Source organism: Castor canadensis, chromosome 18 (genome assembly GCF_047511655.1).
Source record: "Castor canadensis chromosome 18, mCasCan1.hap1v2, whole genome shotgun sequence".
NCBI classification, from domain to species: Eukaryota; Metazoa; Chordata; class Mammalia; order Rodentia; family Castoridae; genus Castor; species Castor canadensis.
In genome coordinates, this window is record NC_133403.1 from 6,000,267 (window position 1) to 6,017,776 (window position 17,510).

General features: G+C 49.1%; 1 pseudogene and 1 gene segment (V, D, J or C); both read left to right on the top strand.

Annotated features, from left to right (window-relative positions):
- The window catches only part of LOC109684472 (G protein-coupled receptor kinase 3-like), a 29,352-nt pseudogene extending 19,410 nt beyond the window's left edge, over window positions 1–9,942 (top strand).
- A 1,623-nt stretch (window positions 9,943–11,565) lies between these two features.
- LOC141418912 (immunoglobulin lambda variable 4-3-like) lies at window positions 11,566–16,369 on the top strand. The segment is given in 3 exon segments: window positions 11,566–11,616; window positions 12,177–12,237; window positions 16,056–16,369. Coding segments are annotated over 3 exon segments (426 nt in total).
- The last annotated feature ends 1,141 nt before the right edge of the window (window positions 16,370–17,510 follow it).

Below are 17,510 nucleotides of genomic sequence, written 5' to 3' on the forward strand. Positions count from 1 at the left end.
CCTAGAAAAACAAGAACAAGCAAATCCCAAAACAAATAGAAGGAGAGAAATAATAAAAATAAGAGCTGAAATCAACGAAATAGAAACCAAAAAAACCATACAAAGAATTAATGAAACAAAAAGTTGGTTCTTTGAAAAAATAAACAAGATCGATAGACCCCTGGCAAACCTGACTAAAATGAGGAGAGAAAAAACCCAAATTAGTAGAATCAGGAATGCAAAAGGGGAGATAACAACAAACACCATGGAAGTCCAGGAAATCATCAGAGACTACTTTGAGAACCTATATTCAAATAAATTTGAAAATCTAAAAGAAATGGACAGATTTCTAGATACATATGATCATCCAAAACTGAACCAAGAGGAAATTAATCACCTGAATAGACCTATAACACAAAATGAAATTGAAGCAGCAATCAAGAGTCTCCCCAAAAAGAAAAGTCCAGGACCTGATGGATTCTCTGCTGAATTCTATCAGACCTTTAAAGAAGAACTGATACCAACCCTCCTTAAACTGTTCCATGAAATAGAAAGGGAAGGAAAACTGCCAAACACATTTTATGAAGCCACTATTACACTTATCCCAAAACCAGGCAAAGACACCTCCAAAAAGGAGAACTATAGGCCAATCTCCTTAATGAACATTGATGCAAAAATCCTCAACAAAATAATGGCAAATCGAATTCAGCAACACATCAAAAAGATTATTCACCACGACCAGGTAGGCTTCATCCCAGGGATGCAGGGGTGGTTCAACATACGAAAATCAATAAACGTAATAAACCACATTAACAGAAGCAAAGACAAAAACCACTTGATCATCTCAATAGATGCAGAAAAAGCCTTTGATAAGATCCAACATCATTTCATGATAAAAGCTCTAAGAAAACTAGGAATAGAAGGAAAGTTCCTCAACATTATAAAAGCTATATATGACAAACCTACAGCCAGCATTATACTTAACGGAGAAAAATTAAAACCGTTCCCTCTAAAATCAGGAACCAGACAAGGATGCCCACTATCTCCACTCCTATTCAACATAGTACTGGAATTCCTAGCCAGAGCAATTAGGCAAGAAGAAGGAATAAAAGGAATACAAATAGGTAAAGAAACTGTCAAAATATCCCTATTTGCAGACGACATGATCCTATACCTTAAAGACCCAAAAAACTCTACTCAGAAGCTTCTAGACATCATCAATAGCTATAGCAAAGTAGCAGGATATAAAATCAACATAGAAAAATCATTAGCATTTCTATACACTAACAATGAGCAAACGGAAAAAGAATGTATGAAAACAATTCCATTTACAATAGCCTCAAAAAAAATCAAATACCTAGGTGTAAACCTAACAAAAGATGTGAAAGACCTCTACAAGGAAAACTATACACTTCTGAAGAAAGAGATTGAGGAAGACTATAGAAAGTGGAGAGATCTCCCATGCTCATGGATTGGTAGAATCAACATAGTAAAAATGTCGATACTCCCAAAAGTAATCTACATGTTTAATGCAATTCCCATCAAAATTCCAATGACATTCATTAAAGAGATTGAAAAATCTACTGTGAAATTTATATGGAAACACAAGAGGCCACGAATAGCCAAGGCAATACTCAGTCAAAAGAACAATGCAGGAGGTATCACAATACCTGACTTCAAACTATATTACAAAGCAATAACAATAAAAACAGCATGGTACTGGCACAAAAACAGACATGAAGACCAGTGGAACAGAATAGAGGATCCAGATATGAAGCCACACAACTATGAGCAACTTATCTTTGACAAAGGAGCTAAAAATATACGATGGAGAAATAGCAGCCTCTTCAACAAAAACTGCTGGGAAAACTGGTTAGCAGTCTGCAAAAAACTGAAACTAGATCCATGTATATCACCCTATACCAAGATTAACTCAAAATGGATCAAGGATCTGAATATCAGACCCCAAACTCTTAAGTTGATACAAGAAAGAGTAGGAAATACTCTGGAGTTAGTAGGTATAGGTAAGAACTTTCTCAATGAAACCCCAGCAGCACAGCAACTAAGAGATAGCATAGATAAATGGGACCTCATAAAACTAAAAAGCTTCTGTTCATCAAAAGAAATGGTCTCTAAACTGAAGAGAACACCCACAGAGTGGGAGAAAATATTTGCCAATTATACATCAGACAAAGGACTGATAACCAGAATATACAGGGAGCTTAAAAAACTAAATTCTCCCAAAACTAATGAACCAATAAAGAAATGGGCATGTGAACTAAACAGAACTTTCTCAAAAGAAGAAATTCAAATGGCCAGAAAATACATGAAAAAATGCTCACCATCTCTAGCAATAAAGGAAATGCAAATTAAAACCACACTAAGATTCCACCTCACCCCTGTTAGAATAGCCATCATCAGCAACACCACCAACAACAGGTGTTGGCGAGGATGCGGGGAAAAAGGAACCCTTTTACACTGTTGGTGGGAATGTAGACTAGTACAACCACTCTGGAAAAAAATTTGGAGGCTACTTAAAAAGCTGGACATCGATCTACCATTTGATCCAGCAATACCACTCTTGGGGATATACCCAAAAGACTGTTACTCCAGAGGCACCTGCACATCCATGTTTATTGCGGCACTATTCACAATAGCCAAGTTATGGAAACAGCCAAGATGTCCCAGCACTGACGAATGGATTAAGAAAATGTGGTATCTATACACAATGGAATTTTATGCAGCCATGAAGAAGAACGAAATGTTATCATTCGCTGGTAAATGGATGGAATTGGAGAACATCATTCTGAGTGAGGTTAGCCTGGCTCAAAAGACCAAAAATCGTATGTTCTCCCTCATATGTGGACATTAGATCAAGGGCAAACACAACAAGGGGATTGGACTATGAGCACATGATAAAAGCGAGAGCACACAAGGGAGGGGTGAGGATAGGTAAGACACCTACAAAACTAGCTAGCATTTGTTGCCCTTAATGCAGAGAAACTAAAGCAGATACCTTAAAGCAACTGAGGCCAATAGGAAAAGGGGACCAGGAACTAGAGAAAAGGTTAGATCAAAAAGAATTAACCTAGAAGGTAACACCCACGCACAGGAAATCAATGTGAGTCAATGCCCTGTATAGCTATCCTTATCTCAACCAGCAAAACCCCTTGTTCCTTCCTATTATTGCTTATACTCTCTCTACAACAAAATTAGAGATAAGGGCAAAATAGTTTCTGCTGGGTATTGAGGGGGGGAGCGGGAGGGGGTGGAGTGGGTGGTAAGGGAGGGGGTGGGGGCAGGGGGGAGAAATGAACCAAGCCTTTTATGCACATATGAATAATAAAAGAAAAATGAAAAAAAAAAAAAAAAAAAAGAAGCTGGAGTCCTGTGACCTGGGCTCCGCCGCGGGCTTTGGTGCCTGGCCTGGGGTGGCCAGGCCTGTAATTAGCTTCCACCTCTTTGGCCCTCGGCTCCTAGGGAGGAAGCGCCTCCTGGGAGTACTGGCCAAAGATAGCTGCATTCACAGCTGGTGCTGACGGCTCTCTTTGAGCCAGGAGAGGCTTCAGCCCTCGGATGGTACGCTCGTCTCTTAAACCACGGGCCTTTGCTGGAAAAGCCACTTTTGCAGGCAAGGAAGTGACATGGTGTACAACATGGTACACACACAAAGTGTATTTTGGCAGCACTGAGGTTTGAACTCAGGGCTTCATGCTTGCTAGGCAGGTGCTCTGTCACTTGAACCACTCCACCAACCCTGGTTTTTGTGATGGGGTTTTCAAGATACAGTCTCTGGAACTATTTTCCCAAGGCTGGCTTCAAACTGAGATCCTCCTGATCTCTGCCTCCCAAGTAGCTAGGATTACAGGTGTGAGCTACTGCACCCAGCTCACTTGAAGTTCTATGTTTTGAGTGCTTAGTGTGAAACCAAATCTGTCCAAATTTCACAGACACAGCAGCTCAGATCCTCTGGAACAGGCAGTGCTCAGGGAGGGTGGGGGCAGAGCCAGGGCCCAGGGCAGACAGACTGGGGGCCTGTGGGGTGTGGGTCCTATATGTCCCCATCTGGTGCCCCGGTGTGGGAGCAGGGAGACAGCACAAGCCAAGGCAGTGCAGGTGAGCTTTGCTTTGCTTCTGTAAACTAGGAGGGACTCTCCCCTGTGGCTTGTGAACACACCCTCACCCTATTGGTGACATTCTCTGTTCCCTTACCTGAGGCCTCATGATTAGTTCCTTTCTCCAGTGTTGTGTTACAGAAACTTCCAGGCACCACAGAGCTGCCCTGCAACACCCCTCCTGGAGTGGCCTGTACTGGCTTTCCCCAGTGTCTCTCCTCACAACTGGGTTCTGGGGTTGGATTTTTTGTGCCTGTAGAGGTGCCGGGTAAGCCATCTTTGGATGTCTGTGCAGTTGGTGTTGGACAGGGCTCAGAGATCAGAGCAGGGTGGCTGGCCTGCCACGGTGTCACGGGGAGCCTGGAACCCTCGGTTGTGCCCTCGTGCCTGGCTCTGAGCTCAGGTCTCTAACAATTTGTGTTATACCACAGATGTCAAAGACAGGCAGCTAGGAGAGGAAGCATGGCTCCCCTTCCCCTACATCCCGACCGCAAGCAGACGCCATCAGGTCCCCTAGACTGAGGTGCGTCTCTCTCCAGGGGGTGACCTGCATTACCACCTGTCGCAGCACAGGGTCTTCTCAGAGAGTGAGATGCAGTTCTACATGGCGGAGGTCATCCTGGGGCTGGAGCACATGCACCGGCGCTGCGTGGTCTACCAGGACCTGAAGGTGAGGGTGGCGAGCGTCCGGGGGGTGTTACGTGCCCCAGTTTATACTCATCGTGGTCCAGTGGGTGTTCGTGGAGCAACAGACGGCCCCCATTCTGTAGGAGCCTGGACGAGTGTTTCACAGGGACCTAGGCTGTGGGGTGGAGACCCAGAGGCCAGCGACGTGGACGACGTGGGTGACGTGGTGGCACGGTGACATGGTGACGGCCTGCACCATCTCCCAAGGCCAGACTCTGCCCCGCGCCCCACGATGGAAGGGCTCGGGAGGGGGCAGTCCCTTCGTGGTGACGCTGGCTAAGCGAGGTGCCAGCGATCTGAAGGCAGCTCTGGAGGTGCAGGGAACCCAGGGAGCCCGAGAAATGAAGACGAGCCTGCAAGGCGAATGCCGGAATGGTGCAGGGAGCGGGGCGAGGACGCCAGGGACAGAGCGCCTTCCTCTCGGACCTGGGCCAGGATGATCCGAACCCTTTTCTTACAGTTCCCGTCCACACACCTAAAACTCTAGGTTTTGTGTTTGTGTATTTTTTTTCACAGAATACTTGATAAATCTTAAAGCATTTTCTTCAAGGTCAAATGAGGCCCTTACTTTTCATGTGAGCATCGGGAAGCAAAGGATGCTGGGCTTTTGTTGTGTCAGAGAGGAGGAGGCAGCTGCTCCATAAGGGGAATGGAGTCGCGGAGGTCTGCAATGAGCGGGTGTCATCTGGCTCTTGGTGCTGACCTCGGCTTTCTGGCCGTTCAGGGGCAGTGTCATGATTTAACGTCCATTCAGGCCTCATTTGCGTCATTCGCAATCGATTACTCACACTCAAATGTTATAATTGAATTATATCGCTTTTATTTCAAGCACAGGGATAGCTGATCTCCAGCAGAAAGAGGTTTTAAGATGGCCGTGGGTCAGTGTAGGACCGGAGCTGGGCTTGCCAGTCATGGGAAAGCCCTTTCTTGGGTCGAGGTCGCAGCTGTACTTGGCTGTTTGGCTGCCCTGGCTCCGCTGTCCTGATTGGGTTGTGTGGTGCTGTGGGAAGCCTTGATCTCTTAGGTCAGCCTCTGCGTTTTCTTCTTGGTTCACTGGGGTTTGAGAGCAGGCCTTGCACTTGCTATGCAGGTGCTGTGCTCCTCGAGCCACACCACCAGTTCTTTCTGCTCCAGTTATTTTGGAGCTGGGGTCTCACTTTTTGCCCAGGCTGTGATCCTCCTGCTATGCTTCTCGCTGTGGCTGGGATGACAGGCGTGTGCCTTCACACCCAGCTTGCTTCTGTCGAGACAGGCTCTCCCTTTGTTTGCCCTGCTGAGCTGGAATGGAGGCAGGAGCCTCCGGTGCCCGGGCAGCCTCTGCACTTGCACAGCTCTTGCTGTTGTTTTTTGCCCTCGTTCCCTGAAGTCTTTGTGGCTCATAGAAGCTCCAGGGCTGGTGGTTCCACTCCTGTTGTTGGGAGGGCCCGGACAGCGTGAAGGAAATGCTTTCCTCTGTGATGACTAGAGGTCTGGCCCCTTGGATGACCTGCCTGTGAGGCTCTGTCTGATGGTAGCTGCCTTCATCACAGGAGCAGTGTTTTCCTCAGTCCCTGCGCTGTGTTGGTGTGACAGGGTAGACCGTCATCTGTGTGCTGGAGCAGACATGGCGGTGTCACGGGCGATGTCACGTGCACACACTTGCAGAGGCTGTCACAGTCCCCCCAGCATCTTGGGGACTCAGGCGTGCCTTTGTGTTTCCCTTTAGCCTGCGAACATCCTGCTGGATGAGCACGGACACGTGCGGATCTCAGACCTCGGCCACGCCTGTGACTTTTCTAAGAAGAAGCCATACTCAAGCGTGTGAGTCGCCCTGGTGCTGCGCCGGCCTGGCATCGGTGCCCCGATCCTCTCACCAGCTGCGGTTTCAGTACACCATGATACAGAGTCAGTTGGGGATGTCCAGTGTCACAGGAGTGAGAGTGGAGAGAACTGTGCGCAGTCTGTCACCATCCATGGGGATGGAACTGACCCCGGGTAACTGGCTGTGCTCAGGGCCCAGTGCTGCTTGAAGGAGGCTGACCCAGCAAGCAAGCAGGTAACCTTTGACCTGCAGTCTCTTCTGTAAGTGGAGCTGATCATGGACCCCTTTTCACTGTGCCAGGGACACGTGAGGGAGCCCGTGTGCCAAGGAGGTGGTGTACAGCTGCACGGGATCCCAGGAGGGGCTGAGGGCTGCTGGCCCTCCCACCTGCCTTTCTTTCCAAAAGCCCTTTGCTGTTCCCTGCAGAGGAATGAGGACTTTTGTCCCCTTAAACAAGCCAGTCATTCCTTGCAGTTATGGCTTTGACACCTGCGGGTCATATCGTTAGGTCAGAGTGAGGGAGCGAGGTGACTGCAGGCCGCTGGCCACTAAGGGGACACTGTGGTCACACAGCAGGAGTGTGAGTGACCTGGCCTGAAGCTCTTCTGACCACAGGTGTGAGGTGGCCAGCCAAGCTCTGTAGACAGAAGTGAGGGACCCGGGACTCCATGACTGACCCTCTGGGCCGGTTTATCTGCAGGAAGTGGACACCCGTGTGCAGTGTGCGTTCAGGCCTGTGGTGTTGTCTTTAAGCGTCTCATTCTTAGCTGAGGCTTTCTAAGTTGTATCTTGCTGTTCCTCCAGACTGAAGGCGCGTCACAGTGCTGGACGGCCTGGAGGACTGTCCCCACCACGAAAGCTTCAGCTTTGCTGGCGTGCCCACCATGCGTGAGTGTCTCCCAGGGACAGCACCAGACACTCCTAAGAGTCATTTGAATTTTTAATGCCACCGCCATTTGGTATGCTAATCTCTTCAATTTACCACAGTCATAAAATTGTGTGAATGCCAGAGTTCATCAGAATCGAGTGAGTCTTTCAAAAGAGCGAGCTCTCAGATCCGGGTTCTGTGACAGGTGCTGGAGAAGGAGCTGGAAGGCGGCCCAATCCCCACCTGCCAGAGCCAGCAGGTCCAGGGACCAGGGACTGTGTCCTTTAAGTGACCAGTGAGCATGTCTGTGGGACACTAGGTGGCTTATTGGCTGCCCAGGCCTCGTGAACCGCTGCTGTGATGTTCATGGAGACCCCACAAGTCATGAGTGTCACCGTCCACTCCACGTGGCCTGCAAGTGAGGTCCAGAGAAATTGCGTCACACCTGGCCACAGGGGCTGTAGTGTCAGCTCTGAAGCCAGGTCCTAGGCTCTGTGTACTATGGCGAAATCCCCGAGGCTCTGCTGCTTTTTTAGGTTGAAGGTGTTTTGCCAGAATTTCACCCTGAACTTGGTTTCTCAGATCTCTTCAAAGCTGCAGAGAAAGTGCCTGGACATTGCTGAGTGGCTGGTCCATCCCCAAAGCACTGCCATGGTTGGGGCCCCTGCTCGGAGCTCAGACCCATCCGTGTGGGGACAGGGTGACAGATGGACGAGCTTGAGTTTAGCTGTGAGGAGCCAGGGGACCCAAAGGGGACCATGGAGCTGAATCAATGGCCAGTGGCCGATGAGGGCCAGCTTACCTGAGGGAGGGACACAAAGCCGCAGCACGGGCCCCGTGTGTTGGCCAGCAGTCACGGTCTCCTTCAGTGGATGCCAGGAAGCTGTCACTGTCTTGGGTGGGCAGATCAGCCACAGCGCTGGCGCCGTCCCCAGCTCAGTCTAATCACATTCAGTGGAAGCTGGCAGACCCTCATTTGTTCCTCACTATCCTTCAGCTCTGTCCATTCCAGAAATGATCCACTCAGTCCTGGGATTGTGAGTCACAGGTCACTAGGAACTGCTGGGTTTAAACTTCCCAGAAAATGGTTTGGGTGCCTGAGGGAGGTCTTCCCTGCTCCTTGTGGGGCCGTGCACCAGAAGACAGCTGTGGTCTCTGCAGTGCTGCCCACACACTGTTGTGCACTGGAGCCCTCCAGAGACCCAGGCTTGCAGGGGTGGACCAGTGCCCACTGCCACCTGGTCACGGCGCTCTTTCAAGAATTCTTTTAATGACCAAAGATGAGTTTCTGAGCAGATTCCTGCTGTCTGAGCGTGAGTTGTTAGAGGAGATTCAGATTCCCAGCAGGACAGCAGTGGTGGAGCTCGTCTGTAATCCCGGCTATGCAGGAGGCAGGCAATGGAGAATCCTGGTTGGTGGCCAGCCTGGGCAAAAGTGTAAGACCCTCCTTGAAAAACAAAAGCAAAAGGCTGGGGCACAGCTCAAGTGGTAGAGCGCTTGCCTTGCAAGTGTGAAGCCCTGAGTTCAAATCCCAGTGCCACCAAAAAAAATAAAATAAGTCCTTCATCTGGATTGAGTTCTCCTGTACACCTTGATGCTAAGCCTGTGCCATCTGCGGTCCTCACAGCACCCCGAGGTGGACGGCTTCTTACCCATGGTGTTGGTGAAGGAAATCAGGTGCTGATGGTGGCTTTTCAGAGGTCATTCCTCTCTGCCACAGCTCTTCCAGCTGTTCAAGGACATCTAGGACCAGCACTGTGGGGCAGGAAGGGTTAGGGCAGCGTGAACTGTGTAAGTCAGGTGTCCTCCCAGGTGTGTCCTTGACATCCTGCAAGTCACAGTCGGCCTGCTATAGCTGACCCTTGGCCCTTGAGTGGCTTTTTAGGCAGATATGAGGGTTCTACCATGTATACCTGCATGTGCTTCCTCCTCCTCCTCCCCCCACACCCTCCAACTCCCAGGACCCATCACTGTAACTGAGTGTGACCCAGCAAGCAGCTCTGCCCCCAGCACATGAGAGCACAGGTCCTCAGCATGGGAGGGACACAGCAGGGGTGGACGAGCCCCTGCCCTCAGGTGCACAGCTCGGGGTGGTGCAGCCTGCTGGCTGTCCTGTGTCCCTCCTCCTGCTCCCCCAGGCTGGCATCCATAGGGCTCTCAAGAAGGTGGGGAAACTGCTCCTCACCGCCAAGGACGCTGACCTTATCCGCTGGACTTGGGCTGGTGTCCCTTCTCCCTCTGTGTTGTCACATCCGTGGGAATGCCCATGTTGGTGGAGTGGGACCTGGCTTCCCACTGACCAGCAGGAGGCCTGTTGAACCCTGTGCCCCCTCCTTATCTATGGAGGCTGCCCTGCTAACCACCCTGTCTTCCCCCACAGGGACACCCATGGGTACATGGCTCCCGAGGTGCTGCAGAAGGGAACAGCCTATGACAGCAGTGCTGACTGGTTCTCCCTGGGCTGCATGCAGTTTAAGCTCCTGAGAGGGTGAGTGGACACATGCGGGCTGCCCGCGGGCATTGCCGCCAGGAACATGGGGCTGGGGGAGCCAGGGCTGCTTGCCTGGATGCATGGGCCCTGGCCTTGTGCCCAGCCTGAAGGAAATGGGCACCCTTTTGAAATGACTTCCCTGACGTCGTCTTGGGCCATGCAGTGACCGGGAACCGCACATGGCTTAGAACCCCTGTACGACCACGCGGGTTTCGGCTGAGCTGCCGTCTGAGAGTGGAAATCCTCCAGGTTCTGCAGAGGGGACAGAGTTCCCGGGTGCTTACCACCTCTCTCTCTTTCTCTCTCTCTCCAGTGCACAGGAGGTGAAAGAGCACAGCTTCTTCAGGGGTATTGACTGGCAGCACGTCTACTTACAAAAGGTATGGCACCAGGGCGCAGAGACCACCACCTCTGCCCAGCCCGCTCGCCTGTCCCTGCTGCTTTCGGGTTTTGACCCCTGAAGGTCACCCTGTGGGAAACTCCTTCACATTGCTGGCCACGTGTACCCCGGGGCTCTCATTGGCAGATCTAGCCAGCCATCCACGGAAAAGATGTTTGGTCTGTGCTGAGCATGGTCGGATGTCTTTTCTTGTCTTCAGTCCCCAGACAACATGGAACCGTGGCTACTCGCACAGTCCTGGGTTTTGCCAGCCACCTGGAGCTGACATGGGTTACAGGGGTTGCGTGGGTCCAGGCAGATGTGGTGCCCATGGGGCCTGCCTGGGAGCTGTCCCCGAGGGGCCTGCGATAAGTCAGTGAAGGGCGAGACAGAGCCGAGCTGTTGCAAACGTCTGCAGCACCGAGACGTTTTGAGTTTATGCTCATGTGTTTGAATTCTGTCTCAATATGTGAACATCCTTTTACGTAAACCTGTGTAAAACTACACAAGAAAATTGTGACGTAAACTTACGTTTTTTCTACCCAAGTACCACAGAACGTAAGGGTCCCTTTCCTTATTTTTACTTGTTTTTTGGCAGCACTGGGGCTTGAACTCAGGGCCTCACACTTCCTGGGCAGGCACTGTAGTGCTTGAGTTGCCCCACCCAGCACCTTTTGCTTTCAGTTTGCTTTTTGTATATGGTCTCATGCTAACTGCCCACAGTGGTCAGAGACTGCCCTCTCTGAATTACAGGTGTGTGCCACCATGCTCGACTAAATTCGTTTAAAGCGTGTTTCTGCACGAGGTCAAGCTGCAGAAGGGCGGTGACTTTCTGTACTGGGTCCTGGGGCATTAGAGTCAGGGCTGCGGCCACGTTCGTGTGGACGCTATCCCACCCAGCCTCAGCTGTGCTGCATCACACAGGGAGGAACAGCTGTCTGTAAACTGCGCTGGGGACCCGGGGCAGCCTTGAGACTGTCCCGTGTAACCATCAGTTAGTACATTGGCTGTGCATCTCTTTTCTTCAGTTTCTGTAAATCTGTGGTCTTCCCGGGAGTCCGGGCTCCCGGTGACTCCCCACGTGGCATGCTCCACGCAGGCTGAGCGAGCGTGGGGATCTTGCGCTGGGTTGCTGTGCAGCTCGAGGTTGGGACAGGGACAGAAGGGTCGTGTGATGTGTCCTGCTCTGTGTCCTCCAGTACGCGGCGCCCCTGATCCCACCGCGGGGAGAGGTCAACGCTGCAGATGCCCTTCAATATCGGCTTGTTTGACGAGGAGGACACCAAAGGCGTCAAGGTAGGCCTTTGCCCTGTGCCCTGCGTGTTCCTGGTTTTTGGTGTTTTTTGGATGGGAATTTCTGCTGGGAATCAGTTACTTTCAGTTCAGAAGTGTCTGGGGATGCAGAGATGAGGGAGCTCTGTCAGCTGGAGTCCCTGGGAGCTTTCCTTGAGCAGTCATCTTAGTCTGGAGGAACTAAACTGATCAGGGAAGGAGGGATCAGGGCTTAGCCGCCAGAGCGTCTGTGGTTGGGTTAGAACCTGGAGTGTGGGAGAAGCTGCGAAGTCAGATGATTCCCCGGCATGGAAGGGCCATGCTGCCTTCTTCACAGTTCACTCAGATCCACCGCGTGAGGAGGGGACAGGAGACAGCGAGTCACTTCGCCTTTGTCAGTCATAGGTGACATAATCGGTGTTTTGTGTCATCCTCTGCACGTCTCAGACTTTTGCTCGTGTCATTAATCCTCCAAGTAGAGACAAAGTGTGATGACAAGAGGGAACTGGCATGTCTGGGTGCCAAGTCAGAGTGTGTCACCTGCCAGGCTGCCACCTGTTCGTCTGTGGTGGCTTCTCTTGCAGGCGGCTCCATTCCCTAAGCTGCTTGCCCTCCTCCTGTGTGCCCCTCGTTTGTCCCCACACCGTGAGCTGTGACACATTAAAACATGCTCCTGTCGAATGGGGACGCCATAGTGACGTGGCTTGTGGGCCCAGGCAGGAGCCTCCTGGGCCATGGGGTAGCGTGGGGGTGGCTTGCTGGCTGGAGGGGTTCGAGGTGTGGAGGAGGGTGGCCAGGGCAGGGAGGGTGGCTGGGGCAGCAGCTGGCGCGGGTACAGCCAGGGGTGTCAGGAGAGGGGCCGAGCTGTACACTGATGGAGCGTCCACAGGAGCGGCCCTGGAGGCAGAGCCAGGTGCAAGGCAAGTGCTGTGGGCCCAGCCCAGACTGTTGAGGTCGGCGGACACCTGGAGTGGAGGCTGTCCTGTGGACAGCTGAGGCTAGCACCCAGACTTGCATGGCATAGGTGCCACTGTGCGGCTTTGCTGCGGGTGTCGCTGACAAAGCGACTTGCAGAGAGTACTGCTGTCACAGCAGAGTTTTGTTACCAGGCGTGCTGCTGCACATCATGTACTAAAGCAGAGCTGCCATCGTGCAGGAGGTCACGTCCCCGAGTCCACAAGATTCTCAGACGCGAGGTTTCTGTAGCCCAGACCTCAGCTCTGGGGACAGTGGACGGCTTGGTGCTGCCCCGTTTCGCTGAGTGGATTCCAGCCATTTTGGGGCCTCCATTTCCCCACCTGTGACATGGGGAGTTGCACTGCTGTGCATATCAGTGAGATGGCCTGTGTCATTCTCCAGGACAGCGGCTGTGTGACAAGCTGGTGGCCTCTGAGCTTGTTTTGGGAAGTCACTTGGGGACCACGATGCTGAGTGTGGTGGGGACACGGCTGTGGTGAGGGTCCTGTCCGGAGTGAGGGCTCCGTGTGCCAGGGCAGCCGCCTCTTGAGAAATGAAGAGCAGCCCAGAGATGACACGGTTCATATTTTAAAAGCAAAAAACCCCAAAGCAAACCCAAAATCTCACCCCATACCCCCGTCAGCATGAATCATCTTCTGCATTAGTTCATTTTTGCTGACATGGAGGCTTAGGGTTAGGGTTAGGGTTTCTTAGGGTTAGGGTTAGGGTAAGAGAGGTAGGGGTTAGGGTTAGGGTTTCTTAGGGTTAGGGTTAGGGTTAGGGAGGTCTGGAGGGTTAGGGTTCCGGTTGGGACTAGGGCAGGGTTAGGATTAGGCTTAGGGTTAGGGAGGTACTGGTGGCTTCTGAGTGTGCGGGCCCGGGGTCCTTGCTACCCAGTGCATGCCACACACCAGGGCCTTCGTGCCTCTCATCACACTGCCATGAACTCTTCTCTTTCATGGACGAGCTGAACCAGAGACAGCAAAGCCTCATGGCTTCCCTCCCTCAAACTCATGTGCACTTACATCTTTAAGGTCACACTCCTTCAACTTGACTCAATCTTGTGCCTCATTTTCCTTCCACCTGGCAACAGAACTTAGGACTTAGAGTGTGGAAATAGTGAAAGTGATAGGAGAGGTGGTACATATTTTTCTGCCCATATTGTTCAAGATGTTGTTTAAGTTGATTGAGATACAGCAAATAAGAAAATGAACCAAAATATCTGCTCTCAGAGTCACATCAAGAAGGAGGTGCAGCTGAAAGCTCTGGGAGATGGTCCTTCCCATGTCCTTTCAATTGAGGTCTCAGGCATGATCAGAATCACTGTATTGCAAGACTGGAACCCATGCACACATTTGCTGTATGCATGGGACAACTGAAGGATGAAGAGGTTGGTATAAGAATCACTCTTAGGTCCATTTGTGACCACAGAGCTCAGTGAACAGACACTTCACAGATCTCCCAGATGAGGAGTGTAGTTGTTGTAAACATAGTGTGGAAAAGTCACTAAAAAAGAAGGATTGAGTCCCTCAGGAAACAATGTCCCCAAAAGGAGAATGTGATTAATCTGATGTTCAGAATTATAGCATTGTACCATTCAACATGTCCAGATTTCAAGAATATTTTCTTAGCATACATAGTAACAAATACACTTAACCCATTCACTGAGAAAGAAAAAAATCCACTGAAAATATTCCAGGAGAAGCACATAAGTTGGATATTATACACCAAACATTAAATTAAACCATTAAGTATGCTTAAATTGCTAAAAGAATACATGGAAAATCCCCAAAGGATATTAGAGGGATAGTGTCCAAGAAGAAATCCCATATAGCCAAGAAATAAGTTTTGAAAACTTCCAAATAAAAACAAAGATATGAATAATTCCTTTCAAGGAACTCAATGAATTCAAAAAATGTTTCAGTGAATATTTAAGTGGAAATAATAGGTGGAATTAAGTTTCAAAATAAATTTTATTTTTTTAATGTTCTATAACATTGTTATTTCAGTATGTAATGCATATTTAGAATGGGAGTATTTTTCTATCTTCTATGAAGTCTTTGACCTCTAGAGTGTATTTCACACCTACAGTACTTCTGTATCTGGATCACGAACATCATGGGTTCAGCAGCTACCTATGTTGGTCAGATCAGGTCTAGAGGGAAGATGTTCTGTTTGGGTAATCGCACCTGTAGTATATGCTTCTAGCCACATGGAGGCGGCAGAGTGTCTCATATACAAAAAGGCTTCATGAGAAAGAATCCCTTCTCCACCTTCAACTCTTACCAGAGGAAGCAGAAGTGAGATATACAGAGATGATTGTCTAAAATATGGGGGCGAGGATTCTTTCCTTTTCAAAGACATTAAGTTTTGCCACAGTTTGAACTAGAAATCTGAGCCATTAAATGATTTTTCTAATGGTCAGTGGAATGTATGTTAATAGCTTTCATGAATTATCTTAGATGCTGCTTCAGTGTTCCCATCTCAGAGAGAAGAACCTTGCAATAAAGTTATTGAGATATTTTATTGAAGATAGTTTATGGATGTAGAAATAAGAGAAAGCGAAGAGTTCATTGAAATTTAGAATACTGACATTCTCTACCCTGGGATATATTTCCTGCCCACAAGCATCTAGTATGTTTTGAAAGTGAACCCACTCAAGGATGGTCCTAGAGGACTCGATCCAGGGCTGGATTAGAGCACACAGCCGAGTTTTCAGAAATGGCCTGTATATCTAAGGATGTTCTTGAAGTGAGTCTTCTGAGAGGAAATATATTCTCCTCTCTACTGTCTGGGACTAAGACTGCTCATGAGGGCTGGCTCATCACTGGATGCGAGGAGAGTTCATACATTAAACATAATAATTATGTAAGGCTATGATGAGGTTCTGGCATGACACATCTAATATCCTCTCCAAAAGGTCTGGCATATTATAAGGACTCACATGATGTCATTCTGCATGAGATATTGTGACACTGATGGGAACATTTATCCTGAGATCAGAAGTGAGCTGCGTGGATCTCACTTTGCAGACCTTGGCAGTGTCCAAGTGAAAAGTTTTCCCTGATGCTCCTGTCAGTTTCCTGTTGTTGGGTGAAAAAATCTCTCCATTGCTAGCACCAACCTGGCTTTTGTTCTGATTATTGGAAATTTTTGACCAAGGTGCTCAGACTTTTGTCTCAGGCAAGAGATTAGAAACCAAACTTTGGAAGGCAGTACAGATTTGCATCCATTGCTCCTCGTTTCTCACTCTGCAAGAAGACAGGATAAGAGAGGAACTGAAGAGTGTAGGCCCAGCTGAGCTGCTTCAGGGCAGAACACCTGAAAGTGCCTTCTCACCATGGCCTAGCTTCCCTTCAGCCTCCTGCCTCTCCTTTTCTCCACAGGTGGAGCAACCCTGGGAACTCAGGGAACACTTTAATATTTCTCCAAGCCCATATCCTGTGGGGTTAGCTTTCCAGGACACCTTGATATTCAGTGTCACTCATGAAATTGTGTGTTTCCAGGTTTCTGTGTTCTGCCTGTGCTGACTCAGGCCCCATCTGTGTCTGCCTCCCTGGGAGCTTTGACCAAGCTCATCTGCACCCTCAGCAGTGAGCACAGCAATTACTACGTTCACTGGTATCAACAGATACAAGGGAAGAGTCCCCAGTATATAAAGAAGGTGAAAAGTGATGGCAGCTTCAGCAAGGAGGACGGGATCTCCAATCGCTTCTCAGGCTCCAGCTCTGGAGCGAATCGCTACTTAACCATCTCCAACCTTGAGTCTGAGGATGAGGCTGAGTATTACTGTGGAGAGGACCATACTACTGATGGATAGTTTGGTTAAGCCACAGTGAAAGAAACAAGGCAGAAGTGAGGTCAAAACCTCCCTCCCTTGCTTCTTCTTTAGGGACCCATAGTGACAGCCCCATGCCTCTCTCAAGGACTCTGACCCTTTGTAAACCTCCTTTTCTCTCAGATTTGCTTCTGAGTCAGTTCTAGGTGGAGGGAGACATGGCTCATCTTTGAGGTCATTTTGAGAGCTCAACATTCTGCTTCAACAATACCAACCCGTGAAGACAATGCTGGGAGAGACCAGTCCATCTCAGAGATGAGACATGCCTATGAGAGAGTGCCTAGGCTGATTTAACCATGTCCCATGTGTTTCCTAGGCCCTGGATCCACTGTGCTTGGTGAAGGGACACTAATAGAGCCTCTGGAGGTAAAAATGGAAGTGTACTACAGGGAGTGTCATACTGCCTGGTCCTACTGCAGTGTTGCAGAATTCTGTCATGACAGACAGTTGTTCATCAGGAAATAATAAATGAGTAAACATCAAAGCAAAGACAGTTTTTATTCAGCTACAGAAATGATTTGCAAATCCTCAACAGGAATTGGGTTGGAAAAAAATGTTCTATGAAGTTAGAGATGGACTGGAGTTTTTCAGAGTAGATAGGGAACAGTGGTGTGAGGGAAAGAATTTGTTTTGATCAATTTTACATTCACACTGTGATATCTATGAATTGTGGTAGAATTTGAATTGTTTCTGCAGTCTGTCCATACGTGAAACTGTACATGACTCATTCATTGTTAGGAGGCTAACATCAGGAGGGAGCAGCAATTCTTTCAAAACAGGAAGTCAGCAGAAGACAAAATGAATGTACCGTTGCATTGTTCACTCTTGATGCATATTTTTCAACATTATTTTTTGTCTGGAAGTTAAATTTAGGGACCCATGTCTGTAAGGCAAATTGTAGTCTATGAAAGATTAGACCGTGGGGCTCACAGAGCTTTTGCTCTGTCTTGACCAACTTACAGATCTTAATTTGTTTTTCCAAAATAACCGGTCAAATAAAATCTATTTTGTTTTGTTGTTGTTGTTTTCATTTGCTTTTGATTTACCCACAAGTAAATACATCCTTTTTACTATCCAGGTTTGTGAATTTGATGATACATACACAGTTGTTAGCACTCCACAG